The sequence below is a fragment of the Dipodomys ordii genome, unplaced genomic scaffold (assembly GCF_000151885.1).
Source record: "Dipodomys ordii isolate 6190 unplaced genomic scaffold, Dord_2.0 Scaffold47, whole genome shotgun sequence".
In the NCBI taxonomy this organism is placed as follows: Eukaryota; Metazoa; Chordata; class Mammalia; order Rodentia; family Heteromyidae; genus Dipodomys; species Dipodomys ordii.
The window spans coordinates 3595047-3612583 of record NW_012267263.1 but is presented as its reverse complement, the minus strand read 5'-3'; the positions used below and the strand labels follow the sequence as shown (position 1 = coordinate 3612583).

Sequence of the window (17537 nt, the reverse complement as noted above, 5' to 3'; positions counted from 1 at the left end):
GGAAGGGAGGGAGGGAGGGAGGGGGGAAGGGAGGGAGGGAGGGAGGTTAAAAACAATATAATATCCAGGTACAATGGCTTACACTTATAATGCTAATAACTCAGAAGGCTGAGATTCAGAAGCTTGAGCAGAAAAATTTTTTTTAAAAAGTGTAACAATAGCAAATGTTAGCATGTGGAACAATTTGGACTCTCTCATATACATTGCTGATTAGAATGAAAATGATATAACACTTTGGAAAACAGTTTAGTGTTCTCTTAAAATGTTAAACATGTATAGTGGGGAGCCAGTAGTCATGACTGTAATCCTAGCTACTCAGGAAACTGCTATCTAAGAATCGAAGTTCAGAGCCAAACAAGACAGGAAAGCCTGTGAGACACTTATCTCCAATTAACACCGCCCGCCCCCCCCTGAAAAAAAAAAGTAGAGCTGTGGCTCAAGTAGTAGAGCACTAGCCTTGGGCACAAAAGCTCAGGGATAGCATCCAGGCCCTGAGTTCAAACCCCAGGACTGGCATAAAAAAAAAAGAAAAAAAAAAAGAGTTGGGGGGCTGGGAAGGTGGCTCAGTGGTAGAACGCTTGCCTTGCATGCATGAGACCCTGGGTTCGATTCTTCAGCACCACATAAGCAAAAAGAAAAAAGCCGGAAGTGGTGCTATGGCTCCAGTGGTAGAGCGCTAGCCTTGAGCTGAAGAGTTGAGGGACAGCGCCCAGGCCCAGAGTTCAGGCCCCATGACCGGACCCCCCCCCAAAAAAAAGAGTTGGGAGTTGGTAGCTGGTGGCTTACACCTGTAATCCTAGCAACTCAGGAAGCTGAGATCTGAGGATCATGGTTCAAAGCCATCTTGGCAGGAAAGTCCATGAGATTCTTATCTCTGATCACCAGAAAAACTGGAAGTAGTGCTGTGGCTCAAAGCGGTAGAGTGTTAGCTTTGAGCAGAAAATGTTCAGGGACGGTGCCCAGGTCTTGAGTTCAAGCCCCTTGACTGAGAAAAAAATGCATTTGGTGCCTGGTGACAGTGGCTCATGCCTATAATCATAGATACTCAGGAGGCTAAGATCTGAGGATACAGGTTCAAAACAGCCCAAGCAGAAAAGTCCATGAAACCCTTGTTCTCAATCACCAGCCCAAGTCGTAGAGTGTATCCTTGAGCAAAAAAGGTCAGGGCCAGTGCCAGATCCTCAGTTCAAGCCCCAGAACCAACACACACACACACACACACACACACACACACACACACACACATTGCATTTGGTAAAATATCCAGTGCTAGAGTGTTCACAAAGAAGTGTGGTCTCTGGGTAATAGAAAAGACATCTTTAGGGACAGGTGAACTTATGCACAGCCCAACTAAGCTAGGACCTGCCCAGCCCCGCCTTCTCCAGCCCCAGTCCCCTTTAAGAGCTGAGCTATGACATCATTCTACGTCTCTGCGCAGCCTACCTTGGCAACGCACTGTCCCTTCTCCAGGGTTGCTTCCATTGGCTAGCCAGTCCTTGAAGGCCCCGCCCCTTCCTTTGCAGCGGGGTCTGGTGCCCGCTGTCAGTTGGGACCAGCGAGAGTGGTGATTGGCCGCGGGGCCCCCGAAAGCCCCTTGGGGCTTGCGTAGGCCGTGCACTCTGGGGGAAGGGGTGCGGCGCTGGGTCGGGAGTCGCCGTGGTCCCAGTCCGCCCGCCGGTGCCTCCTGCTGCCCGCCTCGTGGGCAGGGCCGGCCCGGCCGGGCCATGGAGTCCTACGACATCATCGCCAATCAGCCCGTGGTCATCGACAACGTGAGGCCCAGCAGGCGGGGAGGATGGGCGCCCTGTCCCCGGGGACGCGCGCGGCGGCGTGGGGAGGGACCCCAGCCGGACTGGGGCTCGTCCTTCGCTCACTGCAGGGTCGCCGCCCCCGCAGGCCTGCCAGCTTCCAAGGCCAGAGCAGAAGGACCAGATGTAGGGGGGGGGGAGGCTAAGTGGTCCTTTTGCAATGGCCCTGGGACTGGCCTCCTGCCGGCGCCTCCCAGCCCCAGCTCCAGCCCCACCCCGAGCGGAGGAAAGTCAGATCTGGACACAGCCCGGTGGCCGGCCCATAGGCCTAGGGATGCTTTTAACCTTTCTGGATTGAGAGTAAAGTCACCGAGGTCTCAACCCCAACCCATTGCTTATTATCCTTTGAGGCTGTGGCTCTGACCACCTGGCGAGGGTCGGCTGGCATTTGCCCTTGCACGCTGCTGGCCTCATCTTTTGGAGGCGTTTTGCCTTGGTAGTCTTTGCAACTGTTCCCAAGAGGCTGCACCCAGGGGCAAAAAATATACCAGTTATTCTCTAACTGCCGCATACCCATCGCTACCTGGTTGACTTCTCGGTTTTAACCCTATCTCCTTAAATGCCCTCTGTGTGAGAAGAAATTCCACCGTCAGCCAGGCAGTGCAGAGTTTAGAGCTACCACTCCTCCCATGAACAAGAAGTAGTTTGGGGATAATTGTTTACAAGTCTGAGAAGAAAGATGTCTGGCTTCATGTGATCCACACGTTCAGCACTGGGGCTTCGCTGGCTTCAGCTGTCCTAGGAGCTTTTCTGGCCTCAGAGTTCTAATTTGGGAGGATAAGCACCATGCTCCAGGCGTTGGTCCCAGGATGTGCACCTAGCTGAAGCCTTTGACATGCAGGCCTTGGAGTTTTTGACAGTGACTCACTAATTCTGAGTCCTTCCCACGTGACCTTGGTGGGATCCTTTAAATGGCTGCCTCTTTTGAGTACTTATGTGAGCTCTCCTAATGTTTGACAAGAAGGTTGGACCTGGACTTGGTGATGTGCTGTCAGACCAGCAGGCTTTCCTACTTGGTGGGCAGATAATTCACATAAGCTAATCAACAAGCTTGTAAGTCCAGAGGGCAGCTGCCTTAGCCCTCTGGAAGCCCTCTGGGTTTCCAGACTCCGCTCTAGAATTTGGAGATGTTTATTTCTATACTGCAGACCTGGAGGGCTGTGATGGAGACTGGTGGGAAGATAGGTTGAGAAGCCAATTCCTACATCCGTGGGAGATTTCTGGATGTCACTTTCTTTTTGGGATTTTAGGTTCAGCTTCAAGGCTGGAGCAGTCACGGGACCAAATTCTCCTCATAGTCACTGGGGAAGTCGCTTGAAGAAAAGTGCCCTTGTCTGTGTACTGTGATCTTCCCTGGCAGTCCCAGTGTGTGGTTCACCACTTCTGGGAAATGGAGAGGAGCAGGCTCTTAAAAATCAAACTACTCTGAGGGATTATTTCAAGCTGTCTTGGGAGTGGCTTGTGCCTCTGATTCTTCCAGCCAGGAGCCACAAGATATATTCTATCTTCTATTCATAAGAATTCTTAGTTTCTGTACTACTCACCTTCTGGGTCTTAGAGATAGCCTATGCACACTGTAGGATGTTTACAAACCCACTATCACCCTGTTCTCATCTTCCACTTCAGTTGCTAAGCACTACCAGATGTTTCTAGGGCAGGAGATGCAAAATCAGGATACCCCTAGTTTTGAGCCACTGATGTAAATGATTTTGTCCTCTGGGCAGGGTCTCTGGCTTCCCCACGCTGGCCCCTCAGCCTATATTTCTGCAGCACCCAGTCCTCCACTGCAGGGTACTCCCTTCATCTGGAGATGAATGTCAGAAACTTAACATTGCTTTTCCTTGTAGGGTTCAGGGGTGATCAAGGCTGGCTTTGCAGGAGACCAGATTCCTAAATACTGTTTTCCAAACTAGTAAGTGTTGCAGCAGCCCCCTCTTTGTTTGCTTCCTGGGAGAACATTGGCCGGGTGTCCCATCCCTCTTTGAGGATAATTCCAGCATCATATTTATGGGATTGACATTCTCCAGAGAGCTGTAAAAGGACAAGCCCTGTGGGTTTCCCCTTCTTTAGAGAATCTCACTTTTGTCTTTCCCTAAGCTGGGGAAGAGAAGAGGCATCCAGCATTGCCCTTGGGATGAGGCGTGGTGATGGCAACCAGAACAAAAGGGAGTTCTCTCAGGGGGAAGAGTTAAACTCTTGCAGAAAAGGTGGAGGATCAAGTACACAGATCTACCTTCCTCTGTGGAAATGCTTTTTGTTTTTTGTACCTTTTTTTGGTGCTAGAGATTGAAACTGGAGCCTCCTTAATGCTAAGCACATGCTCTGAGCACCCACAGAACCCCTGGAAATGTTTTCCTGAGGACTTGTTTAGAAAATACTTTGTGTCAGTTGAGGAGGGTCTTTCCCTGTGTGGTGCTGGTGGTGGCAGGGTAGCATGGGGTGCCATCCTAGAGGGAGTCTAGAGTTCTTGGGCCCCTCTGGCTCATTAAGAAAATTCCCTCAGGCGCTTCTTCCCTCGGATCCTGGAGACTTTAGAATTAGTGGCCTCCAGACAGGATCCTTGGGCCCCAGAGTAGCTGGCTCCAGAGTGATAATCCCAGACCTGTCACCTCTGGTGACAGAGCCAGATGGACACCCTGGAGGATATCAGCTTTGAGAACTCTGCAGATAGAAGGATGTGGTGGAAGGCTCCTGTTGGTGTATGGGAAACCAAGTCATACTTTGGAATGGTAACTCATGAGATCTCATGGTTTTCAAGAATCTGTTCCAGAATTCCTGTAGTGGAACAGGGCAGCATGGACTGGACTGAGTGAGAGTGCTGTACAGGGGAGCTACCACCTAGCTTCCTAGGGCTGTCCTCCCTTAGTGTACAGACTGTGGCAGCAACCCTGCCTGCTCAAGTCAAGAACAAGGGCTGAGTCATTGTAGCTTCAGATGGCTGACCCTCTGCGGGGGTCACACACTCCCCTCTCTGGGAGGGAACTCATGCCATCAGACCCTGAGCTTCCTGTCCTGCCAAGGCCTGTGCTGTAAGCCTATGTCACACAGACCCATCTTGAACCTCTGTCCTCTGGAACTTTGGAGTTGTACCAGCCAACCTTGCTCAATTCACTGATCCTCTGTGTCCTTGCAGTGTTGGGCGGCCTAAGCACATGAGGGTGATGGCTGGAGCCCTAGAGGGGGACATCTTCATCGGACCAAAAGCAGAGGTAACACAATGAGTCTTGCCTTTTCTGGACCTGGGATCCTCAGTCACAGGAGTGCTGACTGCTGCTTAGGGAACCTGTTCTGTGTGCCCCTATCTCCTTCTCCATATGCCAGCAGTGAAGTGCTAAGTATGGGGCATCTGGTCTGTGAAGTATTGGGTAACACTCCTGAGGAACATAGTTAGACCTTCTCATGACCTGCCTTTTAGAAGCTGTTTAGAAACTACAGAGGAAAAAAACAAATTTAAGAGAATCACAGCTGAGTATGGTAGTATATACCTATAATCCATTCCAGCACGCAATAGGTGGAGGCAGAAAGATGACAAGTTCCAGGCATAGTGAGGCTCTATTCCCAAAAAGATTTTTAAAAAGAATCACCTGGATTTTGTAGCTGCTCTGACTGGGGCTGTGGGGGCCACCTCTTGCACTCTTATCTGGAGAGATCCTCCTAGAGAATGTATGTCAGAGATGATGGGGGAGAAAAGCAGCCCAGCTTAAGGAACACAATGTGGAACTCTGGGTAGGGAAGCCTTGCTTCTATGTCTGGTAAGGGAAACACTGAGCCAGAAGGCATATGTGGGGAACTAGGAGAAGAGATCAGTACCAGTCATGATTGTGGGTAAGAGAAGCTAAGTGGTGCGTGATGAGGAAGAGTGCACAGGGTGAGAGGGGTCAGGTCAGGTTGAGGCACAGGCAGGGAACAGGTATGGACTGGACAGCTGAGGAAAGAGGCCAAAGCCTCAGCTGTGTTCTAGAGCAGTGGTGGGTGCAAGTGGCCACAGGAGGGGCATGCTGATGAGGCTTTGCGTGAACAAGAGGTGTGTTGCCAGTGAGTGGGGAAGCCTGAGCATTGAGGCAGGAGGAAGATAAGGGACTGTGGGGTGGGGCACATTGCCATTTTCTCTGTTCCCCAACCAGTTGAAGCTAACTAAACTCAGATGCTGTTGATCAGATGAGCATGTTCAGAGTTCTAGACCTAGCACCTAGCAGGGAAACACCCAGATTCTGGCAAAGATAGGTCTATTGAGGGCTAAGGATGGGGGAAGAAGCTGTTCAGTGAGGGACCTGGAGCTACATATGGCCCTTCGTACTCTTCCCCCAGGAGCACCGGGGGCTGCTGGCCATCCGATACCCCATGGAGCATGGCGTGGTGCGGGACTGGAATGACATGGAGCGAATCTGGCAGTATGTCTATTCCAAGGATCAGCTGCAGACCTTCTCTGAGGAGGTGTGGTAGCCAGCCTCTCCCTCCAAGCCCCCATTTTCCCAGCTTTGCTTCCAACCTGATCAGGGTTCCCAGTCCCTGTCTGCATATGGATAGGGCCTCCTGCCTTCTCACTTGTGAGTCTGTGTGTGCCTACCCAGTCAGGGACAGCCAAGTTTCATTTTCCATAGCCCAAACATAGCCCTTAGGAAGGATAGCAGGCTGTGGCTTGGGAATGATTGCTTTAGGATCTAGTTGGTCATCTTTATGCACATCTATGACTCTCCCGTCTCTTGTAGCATCCTGTTCTTCTAACAGAGGCCCCACTCAACCCCAGTAAGAACCGGGAGAAAGCTGCAGAGGTATTCTTTGAGACCTTCAACGTGCCAGCTCTATTTATCTCCATGCAGGCCGTGCTCAGCCTGTGAGTGGCCCTTGACTCCCCATCCCCCCTGGGACTGTCCTTTTGATTTCCCTAGAGAAACAGCCCCTCAGTTCTCCCAGTGACATTTCCTCTCAGAAGTCCCTCACACCCTTCCTCAGAGTAGATAATGTAACTATCCCAGGGTTCCCATCAGGGTGAGGTGGTCCCCAGGCCTTGGTGGATGAGATGAAGGGATGCTGACTCGGTGACAGGTACGCAACAGGACGCACGACAGGAGTGGTGTTAGACTCGGGGGATGGGGTCACTCATGCTGTCCCCATCTACGAGGGCTTTGCCATGCCACACTCCATCATGCGGGTGGATATTGCTGGCCGTGATGTCTCCCGCTATCTTCGGCTACTGCTACGCAAGGAAGGGGCCGACTTTCACACCTCTGCTGAGTTTGAAGTTGTCCGGACCATCAAAGAGGTGACACGGGGCAGAGTATGTGGGCATGGCCTGGGGTAGGGAAGGGACATGGAGTTAAGGCGTAAGGTCAAGCCCTGACTGCAGGTGTCCCTGCTGCAGCTTTCTGAAGGTTGTGTCCCTGCCCCCCACAGCGAGCCTGCTACCTGTCCATCAACCCACAGAAGGATGAGGCTTTGGAGACGGAGAAGGTGCAGTATACCTTGCCAGATGGCAGCACACTGGATGTAAGTGAAAACTGATTCTGGGCCTGGAAGAAGGGGAGGCCTGGCTCCTCTGAGGAACATGTCTGCCTCAATCTTGTCCTCCACAGGTGGGCCCTGCACGTTTCCGGGCCCCTGAGCTGCTATTCCAGCCAGATCTGATAGGTGATGAGAGTGAGGGGCTCCATGAAGTGCTGGCCTTTGCCATCCACAAGTCGGACATGGACCTTCGCCGGACACTGTTTGCCAACATTGTGCTCTCGGGTGGCTCAACACTTTTCAAAGGTAGGGGTGGTGGCAGGACCAGGGCAAGGCCCAGAGCAGCTAGGCCCTCAGAGACTGTGCCCATGCCTTAGCCAAGGAACATGGCCATTTCTTGCTGTCCTCCTTTCCCTCTCCATCCTCTCCTCCCTCCCTTCCTCCTTTCCTTCCTTCCTTCCTTGCCCCTTTCCCACCACCTCCTTTCTTATCAGTCCAAGTTAAGAAGAGATTGCCTCATTCCCTTAATTCTAGCTATTCAGGAGGATGAGATATGAAGACCCAAGTTCAAAACTAGCCCAGGGAGAAAAATCTGTGAGATGGGCTAGGAACTGGTGGCTCATACCCATAATCCTAGCTACTCAGGAGGCTGAGACCTGAGGATCACAGTTCAGCACCAGCCTGGGCAGGAAAGTCTGTGAGACTCCTTTTTCTAATTAGCCACCAAAAAGCCAGAAGTAGAGCTGTAGCTCAAGTGGCAGAGCACTAGCCTTGAGCAAAAAAGCTCAGAGACAGTGCCCATGCTCTGACTTCAAAAATCAGGACCAGCCTGCACACACACACACACACACACACACACGCACGCACGCGCGCCCATGAGACCCTTATCTCCAATTAAGCAGCAGTAAGCAGATGTGGAGGTGTGGCTCATGTAGTAGAGTACCAGCCTTGAGAAATCCAAGGGAGAGTGCTAGGCCCTGAGTTCAAGTCCTAGTATAGGCACACAAAAAGAGAACCAAATTAGACACAAAGGGACTAGAGCGTGGTTTGAGTGATAGAACGCTTCCCTACAATCATTGTACTTAATTTAAGTAATATATTTACGGTAGAGTGTTCAATTAGGAAGGGTTTTGGAATGGAAGAGCCCTGTTCTTTGGGATTTCATCTCATATCACCTCTCTGAAGAAGCCACACCTTCCCACTCATAGCCAGGATGCTGAATCTCTCTCCCTTACCCTTTTGAAAGATGAGTGGTATGGGCTGGGAAGATGGCTCAGTGGTAGAGCGCTTGCCTTGCATGTCTGAGGCCCTGGGTTCGATTCCTCAGCACCACATAAGCAAAATGAAAAAAGCTGGAAGTGGTGCTGTGGCTCAAGTGGTAGAGCGCTAGCCTTGAGCTGAAGAGCTGAGGGACAGTGAATAGGCCTAGAGTTCAGGCTCCACAACTGGACCAAAAAAAAAAGAAAGAAAGAAAGATGAGTGGTAATAAATGGGGTGACTGGGAGTTAGGTATGGGAAGGTATGGCAAGGAAACCAGATGTAGGCCACAGCTTTTACCATCCTGATTCACAGGCTTCGGTGACCGGTTATTAAGTGAAGTAAAGAAGCTTGCCCCTAAGGACGTTAAAATAAAGGTAAGGTTTTAGAGATGCCCCTAGGCAAGAGGTGCTGAGGAGGATGGTGAGCCACCTCCATAACCCCTCTCACTTTCAGTATCCACCCAGCCCTCCCCTCCTTGTCCAGTTGCTTTTTCTCCTCCCCTTCATCCCTTGTTGCCTGCCCTTGGCCCTGGGTAGGAGGGCAGCTGCTGTGTGAAGATGGCGCATTTACATGACCATTTGCTCCTTTTAGATCTCAGCTCCTCAGGAACGGTTGTACTCTACGTGGATCGGGTGAGATGGGGCGCAAGGGGAGGGCTCTGGGAAGAGATCATTTTGCCCTGGACACTTCTCCCAGGGTTGGCCCAGGCTAGGTGGAGGTGGGTAGATTTCTCTCCCAGGTAAGGGGGTAGTAACTCCAAGTACCTAGGGAGGGCAGTTGGCTCTGCCCACAGATCCACAAAGATACCGTGCCTCCATCCTTGCAGTGGTTCCATCTTGGCCTCGCTGGATACTTTTAAGAAGATGTGGGTATCCAAAAAGGAGTATGAAGAGGATGGTTCCCGTGCTATTCATCGCAAAACCTTCTAATGCCCAAAGAGGGTGGAACATGTTGGAGGGGACAGGAAGAAAGGGAAATGTGAGCCTTTGCCCTTTAGATCTGGGCTCACATTCTAGGCTTAGGCTTCTGCATGCCCTGAGCCCCGTGGGCAGGTGGTACAGAAGTGCTCTCCTGCAGCCCTCCCCCCACATGCGTGCACGCACACATACACAGTAACATTTAACTGCATGGATGGCAGTCTAGAGCTGGAGCATAGGGATTGAGAAGCCCAGTATCAGGTATTCCCCTCAGCAGGGTCTGTTAGGCCTGTCCTTCTTGCTCTGACTCTCAGAGCTACTTCCCCAAGCTCCAAGACCAGACTCCTTGATGCCCCATTTTGTCTGACAAGTTCCCACTCGGGGCCAGTGTCTGGTCTGTCTGGGGAGCAGGCTGAAGGAGGAGCTCTCCCATAGGCGCGGTGACACACATCAGTGTGTCTCATGCCACCTCTTCCTGACTCAAGGGCCACTCAGACCCTTTTGCATACTCTTTCCCCCCTTGTCTTGATGGGCATATGCCTTTGTGTAGGGCTGAATACTGGGCAGTCCTACATCCCTAGCAAGGAGATGTGATCCAGGGTCAGAGCATCAGAGCCATGGACAGCCACAGCCAGCCACAGCTCGTGGTTTGTCACATTCGCCCCTTCGAAGCATTTCATTGACTTGCTGCTCCTCTTCTTTACCCTAGTGCCCTGGGTGGGAAAGGGTTAATCATCTTCATTTGTTGAAGGACAGCCACTTAATCAGGAGTCAGACCCAAGGAGGGGAGCATTTCCTTCTTGCCTCTCTCAAGAAAAGGGTCTTCACTGTGGCCAGGGCCCTACCACCCTCCCCCAGAAATGTACAATAATTTAACACAGTTGCCTGAAGAGAACCTTTTTTTGTAAATCATTAATTATAGTAATAATTATGGACAAGGCCAATGTGTGACTGTTTTCTTATGGTTCTATGTGCTGTTTGCTCACCTGTCCCTGGGGTCTTCGAAGGGATGGGAGGGAACACAGCGAGGCACTGGCTGTAACTCGGGAGTATGAGGCCTTCCGTGGTTGGCAGGGCAATGTGGCATGGGAGGCCCCAGGAGAGGGCTCACCCTGGAGCATAACTCCCCACTCCTTACCTCCTTGTTGGCACCCACCAAGGGAAAACTGAAAATAAGGCTACCTTCCTCCTGGACAGAGCTGTGTGCGTCTTATCTTCCCCTGTTTGAGCACTTGCTCAGATGGCTGAGGCACCACTAGTGCCAGTGTTGATGCAGGTTCATCAGCTCAGAAATCAGGACAAGCAAGGGAGGCCAGATAGTGGGCAGTGAGTGAGCCTGCTCCACAGGAAGAGGATGAGAACAAGCAGGAAGGATTCTGAAGGTAGACGAGTGATTTGTTAAGAGGTTCTGCTCCTCCTTTCCTTTTGAATACCAACAGTGTGACTGGGAAGATACCATGTGTTTGGGGGCCAGTGGTAAGCAAGAATCTGTTCCTGCCCAACAAGTATCAGGAGGAAAACACTCCAAACCCAATACAGAGCTGAGTGGGCCAGAAGCACAGGCATCTAAGCCAATAAATGAGGCGTGTACTTGAAAGGGTCCAGGGCTGAGCCAGGGTGGAAAGGTTTTAGGCAGAGGTCAGAGCTCAAGTTGCTGCCTGGGGCAGAGGTGCTGGAGAGGACAAGTCAGCAGGGAAAGGCTAGTGCTCTGCTGCTGCCCAGTGTGACAAATGAAAGGTTGGGTGGGCCAGTACAGGGAGGCCCTGGATATTTAGATATATCCTAGATGACAGGCAGCCAGCTATGGGAAGATGATGGCCAGAGCCCAGTGTTAAAGGCAATTGGGTTGGGGGCCAAGGAAGGGCCTAGATCTGAGTTCAGGTAGGAGGGGAGAAATATGTCTGTGCCAGGCTTTTGTGAAGCCTTGTAATCACAGTATAGTATCAGTTCATTTAAGACCCTACATTAGGGGTCCTTGTAGACTAGCTCTTCCCTGCAGGGTTCTGTTCAAGTTATCACTGAATCCCCACCACCTACATTTTAAAGCTTTGACTCCCTTTTTCTACTTTCCTCCCACACTGTGTCAGTCACAAGTTTGTGGTCCTGTAGAGGACCTTTCCTACCCGTGCTTTTCCATTAGGGCTTCTACCAACCTAGCTCATGACCATGTCCATTCTCTCACTTGCTCAGTCTTTTTACTTTCAGACCTCATGCTCTAGTCACCCCCTTCTTACATCAGTCAAGCAATTCTCCACTTAATTGGCTGATAAAATCACCTTTATGAACTTACACACACTGTCCAGCTCCATGAAACCTATTCCTTCCCTCCGTTATTTAGGCTTCTCCATTCTGTGTCCTGCTTTGCCTGCCATCCTTTGTTTACACCATCCTTTCCACAAGAATGCTTTTCCCTTACATCTGTCAAAATCCTGTCCTTGAAGGCAAAGCATCCTTCTACACTTTCCACCAGGGATAGCCTGCTTAAAGAGCTCAGTTTCTACCCGGCTTCTATTGGAGAAAAGCATGCAGTCAAGGAAGGTAAATGGCTAGAATAAACCTTGTGTTGGGGTGGAACTGGAAGTTGTATGAAGTCATGGTTCTTTATATATACAAGCAGAAGCTGGAATAAATGCACATCTATTTGTGGGCACCAGGGTTAAAATATATACATGCATTTCCTAGCCCTGTCTACTAGAAAACTCTAGAAGCACAGCACTCCAGTAACACTGAGTACAGATCTTAGTTTCTGAATACCATTCTTTAATTCCCTATAAAATGAAATACAAGATGTGCCTAGAATATTTTGTGGCTATACTATAAGCACCAAAAAAAACATAAGTTAGCAAGGCACTGGGTGATTTATACCTACAATCCTATCTACTCAGGGAACTGAGATCTAGGATTGAGGTTCAAAAGCAGCCAGACCGGAACGCTGTTAAGGCTCTTAACTCCAATTAACCACCAAAAAGCTGGAAGTGAGCTGTGGCTCAAGTGGTAGTGCTAGCCTTGAGCAAAAATGCTCAGAGATAGCACCTAGGCTCTGGCACAAAAACAACAAAAACAAGTTGTCTATAGGACATGGGGACCAAATTAAATTAAAAAATCATACAGCAAAATTTTCACAGGTCACATTTGAGCACCTGTTCATGCCCTGCTCAGATGAACTGAGGCAGCCTGGTGCCAACAGTGGTACAAAGTCCTCAGCTCAGAGAAGTTAGGAAGTGAGGAGTGAGCTGGGATGACCAGGACTTACTGATATAAAAGGCTAAAGAAATACATACACAGGGGGAAAGGAACATCTATTAGTAGAAACAAAATTAATGAAAAAATAATGGGAAAAGAAAGCTGCTATTAGCCAGCTGCTAATGGTTGATACACAGAAGTCTGAGATCAGTGGATTAGAGTTCAAAGCCTGCTGGGACAGGAAAGTCAGTATCTCCAGTTAACTACCCAAAAAAAGCCAGAAATGGAGCTGTGGCTCAAGTATTAAAGCACTAGGCTTGAGCAAAAAAGCTTTTGGGTGAATACAACAGTCGTTGCAGGTAAAAAAAATGCAAAAATTGGTATAATATGCATGTTTGCACTGACTCTCCACAAAGTATTTACTCTGATTGCATAAGGAAAAATTGTCACTTTATGGTATAGAAGAAACCTAGTAAATACTACCTACCTTAACCAAATGACCAGAGTTTATAGTTCCAGTTAGAAGCCACTGTCTCTTACACTAAGAGGAGCCCAGATTTCCTATGGTCTTCCTGCAGAACACATTTAATGAGGGGCCTACTGGCAGTGAGCAAATCCCAACTAAAATTTATAGATCATTTCCCTCTTTTTTTTTTTTTTGTCGGTCATGGGGCTTGAACTCTGGGCCTGGGCGCTGTCCCTCAGCTCTTCAGCTCAAGGCGAGCACTCTACCACTTGAGCTACAGCGCCACGTCCGGTTTTCTGGTGGTTTATTGGAGATAGGAGTCTCACAGTCTCTCCTGCCTGGGCTGGCTTTGAACCTCAGATCTCAGCCTCCTGAGTAGCTAGGATTAAAAGTGTGAGCCACTGGTACATGACTGTTTTCATTTTTTTTTTCCAATTGTGAAAAAATTTTAGACTTACAGAAAAATTGCAAAAGTACTTTCCTATTAGTTACAAAGTGTTCCTGTTTATCTTTTACCCAGTTTTCCCTATCAACTGTTCAGCTATTACCATAGCAATCACTGAAGCTAGGAAATTAACATTGATATAGAACTACTGATCAGCAGACCTTATCAGGATTTTGTTGGCTTTCTGCAAAATCCTTTCCCAAGTTCAGATCTCACATTGCACTCAAATCCTTTCTCTTCATGACCTGTCACTCTGGAATAAGAGGGAAATGATCTAGCCGGGCTTGAGGTTCTAGGCCAGCCTGGGTAGACAAGTCCTTGACACTTCATCTTAACAAACAAAAATCCAAGCTGAAAGCTGGGTGCCAGTGATTCATAACTATAATCCTAGCTTCTCATCATAACTATAATCCTAGCTTCTCAGAAGATTGCGTTATGAGGATCAAAGTTCAGAGCCAGCCTGAGCAGTAGTGGTCAGGAGACTCATCACCAGTTAACAACTAAAAAGCCAGACATGGAACTATGGCTCAAGTGGTAGAGTGCTGGCCTTGAGCAAAAAGCTAAGGGACAGCTTCTAGGCCTTGAGTTCAAGCCCCAGTATCAGTACACACACACGCACACACACCAGCTTCTAGGCCTTGAGTTCAAGCCCCAGTATCAGTACACACACACGCACACACACACACCCCATAAACACAAGGACAAGTTGGTGGTACTAGTCCAAGATGCAGAAGCTGAAGCCATTCACAAAACAGGCAAACCCAAGTTGTTGGTTGTCAGGGTCAGGAGATGGAACTGTCTCTACATGACAACTAAAGGCACATATGATCCTTTGCTATAAATGACCTTGGAACATTTAGTGAACCTTAAATAGGCTCTGAGGATTACGTGATTAGAACTGTACTTTGTTTAAATTGTTGTTATAAAGGTGATGTACAGAGGGATTACCATTGCATAAGTAGTGACTTACAACTTTTTTTTTCTGCCCTGGGGCTCAAACTCTAGGCTTGGGCACTGTCCCTCAGCTCTGTTTTGCTCAAGGCTGGCACTCTACCACTTGAGCCATGGCTCTACTTCTTACTTTTAATGTGATTAGAGATGAGTCTCATGGACTTTCCTGCCTAGGCTGGCTTTGAACTTTGATCCTCCCATCTCAGCTTCCTGAGTAGCTAGAATTACAGATGTGAGCAGCCAGTGCCTGGCTAATGAGTACATTTCTTTTTAGACAGTGCCACCCCTTCTCTTGCTTTCTCCTAGTTTTTCCCTCCAGTCCTTGCCCACACTTGTATAGTTCATTTTCAACAGTGTATCTAGTGAGTACCATTGCTGCAGTTGTTCACCCTTTGTCCCTCCTTTTCTGTGCCTTCCTTACCCCCCCACAAAAAAATACAGATAAACAAAATTCCCTGGAATTCATTTCAATAAATATTTTTTTTTATCTTGTGCCAGTCCTGGGCTTGAACTCAGAACCTGGACTCTGTCCCTAAACTTTTATGTTCAAGGTTCGCACTCTACCACTTGATCCACAGCTCTACTTCTGGAATTTTGGGGATTAATTGGAGATAAGAATATGATTTTCCTGCCTAGGCTGGCTTCAAACCATGATCCTCAGATCTCAGCCTCCTGAGTAGCTAGGATTATAGGCATGAGCCACCAGCACCCAACTGATAAATATTAGTTTATATGATCAGAGGAACAGAGCCATTGTGCCTCTGTGTTCCTCCTCTAAGAGTATCCTCCTTTGGTTTCTCTGTATGTGAATGCCTAGAGTTCTGCATCAGTTGTACTTTTGATGGTCATACTCTGGAGACAGAGAATTTAAGTACACATTTAAATATGATAGGTGTATAGTTCAACTTTCTCTCAAGTAGTCCTTGAAAAACGTTCTTTATTGTGCACATGCCAATCATTTAGTAAATGCCGTTAGACTGAGGCCTATGTTCTTCCTTGGTGAGGGGAAATGGTATCCAATTTCTAACTGTAAATGGCTCAAAATTCAGATGGAGCTCACTTCCACATAGGAGCAAAGGTCTGTCCTTTCAGCAGAGTACATTCTCTTTCCTCTCCGATCCAAAAGCTGTCGGTTACCAAAACGAAAGGAAATGATCTATTCAGTGCACATGATGATCAAAGCATAGATTCTCGAAATTGGAAGCACACAGGGGAAATCTGAAGTTCTGATGTCTGGATCCTATTCCATATACTCTGATTCAGTAGTCTGGATATGCCAGAGTACTGGGATTTGTAAAAGATCCCCAAATGGTTCTAATACTATAGCTAATATTGAAGACCTACTCTCCCAGGGAGTGAGAGGTGAATTCATTGGTCCCTATGTTAACTTCTTATTGCTGCTATAAAAGTTAATCACAAACATAGTGGCTTAAAATTTAAATGTATTATATGGTTTTGTAGAAGTCCAGAATGAGTGTCCCTAGTTTGCAGTCCAAGACACTGTAGGGTTTCTCATCTATCTTGCTTTTCTCAGCTTCTACAGGCTACTTGGATTCCTTGGTTCAAAGCCCCTTTCCCATCTCCAAAGCCAGCAGTATCACATCTCTGTGGCTTATGTTGACATATTTCTTTCTCTGCCTTCTTTGTGTTTATTGAGACTACCTAGATAATCCAAGTCTCCCTATTTTAGGGTCAATGATTAGCAACCTCAATTCTATCTGTAGCTATAATTCATTTTAGCTATATTACACATGCCAACCCTGTACCAGGTCTTAAATTTAGTGCCTTAAGCCCTTGCTGGGCTTTTTTGTTCCCAGCTGGTGCCCTACCACTTAAGCTGTTTCCACTATTACCATATTTTTTTCCTACCCATCAGTTGTAAGACATGTCAGCTGATTCTGCTGTTTGGTTATTGTAAACAGAGCTACAGTAAATACGAGCTTTCATGTACATTTGCTTCCCTTTCAACATATACTCAAGTGGCATGACAGGTCATAATAAAGTAGACCCACTTTAGTTTTTTGTTGTCTTTTTTTTTTTCCCATCCTGGGGCTTGAACTCAGGTCCTATCCTTGAGACTCTGTGCTCTACCACTTGAGCCACAGCACCACTTCCAACTTTTTTTGAATAGTTTATTGGAGATGAGAGTCTCATGGATCTTCCTGTCTGTGCTGGCTTTGAACTGTGATCCTCCCATCTCAGAATCCTGACTAGCTATAAGCATGAACCACCAGCACCCAGCCCATTTTACTTTTTAGTAAAACTTCTATACTGATTTCCACAGTGGTTGCACTAGTTTACATTCCAACCAACAGTATATGAGAGTTCCTTTTCCCCACATCCTCGCCAGCATTTGAGCATGTTTTTACTCATTTGCAGAATCTAGACTTAAGGAATATTGACTGAAATTCACTGACAACTATTAAAAAATAGGGGGATGGAGGGACCCCAGGAAATAGCAACATACAAGGTTAATCTAAACTTTAATATATGCATGTGAATTACTGTGGTAAAAATAAATGAATGACAGGAAAGTAAGACAGGCTATGTATATTGTGGGACAGTTACCAGCCACACAGAGGGAGGGTCAATGAAGGTGAATATGGTAGAAGTGCTTTATATGCATATATAAAACAATAATCTGTTGATACTGTCCTAAGTAGGGGAAAGGAGTATGAGAGATAGATGATTTTGATAGGTGTTCATTGTATGTATGGAAATGTATTGAAACACCGCCCCCTATATAGAATATGTGCTAATAAGAGAATCTTAAGAGGGAAACGAAGGAAGACTTTTGAGACGAGGAAGCTGGTTTGGTTTAGTCAAAGCTCACCATAAGCAGTTGGGACTATAAGGGAAAAATGTACAGGGAAAGGCAGACTTACCAATAGCATTGGATAGTCTTCAAGATAGTGGAAAACTTTAAGGTTTTATGGTGCAAGATTAAGTTAGATTCACAGCCATCTAAGGGTTTCCCTTTCAGGAAGAAAAGGCCTCAGTGACAAACCAGTGCTTGGGCGCTTTCTGAAAGTAGAGATGACAGCAAGGAATGGAAACAGTAGCTT

General features: G+C 47.9%; 1 protein-coding gene across 1 annotated transcript; it reads left to right on the top strand.

Moving 5' to 3' along the window:
* Positions 1-1665: 1665 nt before the first annotated feature.
* Positions 1666-10366, top strand: Actr1b (ARP1 actin-related protein 1 homolog B, centractin beta (yeast)). The gene is made up of 11 exons (XM_013019849.1): positions 1666-1772; positions 3656-3720; positions 4942-5017; positions 6117-6242; positions 6518-6642; positions 6855-7071; positions 7203-7295; positions 7382-7556; positions 8823-8884; positions 9102-9142; positions 9337-10366. The coding sequence occupies exons 1-11, from the start codon at positions 1725-1727 to the stop codon at positions 9437-9439; spliced, it is 1131 nt and encodes a 376-aa protein (XP_012875303.1). The 5' UTR covers positions 1666-1724; the 3' UTR covers positions 9440-10366.
* Positions 10367-17537: the final 7171 nt, after the last annotated feature.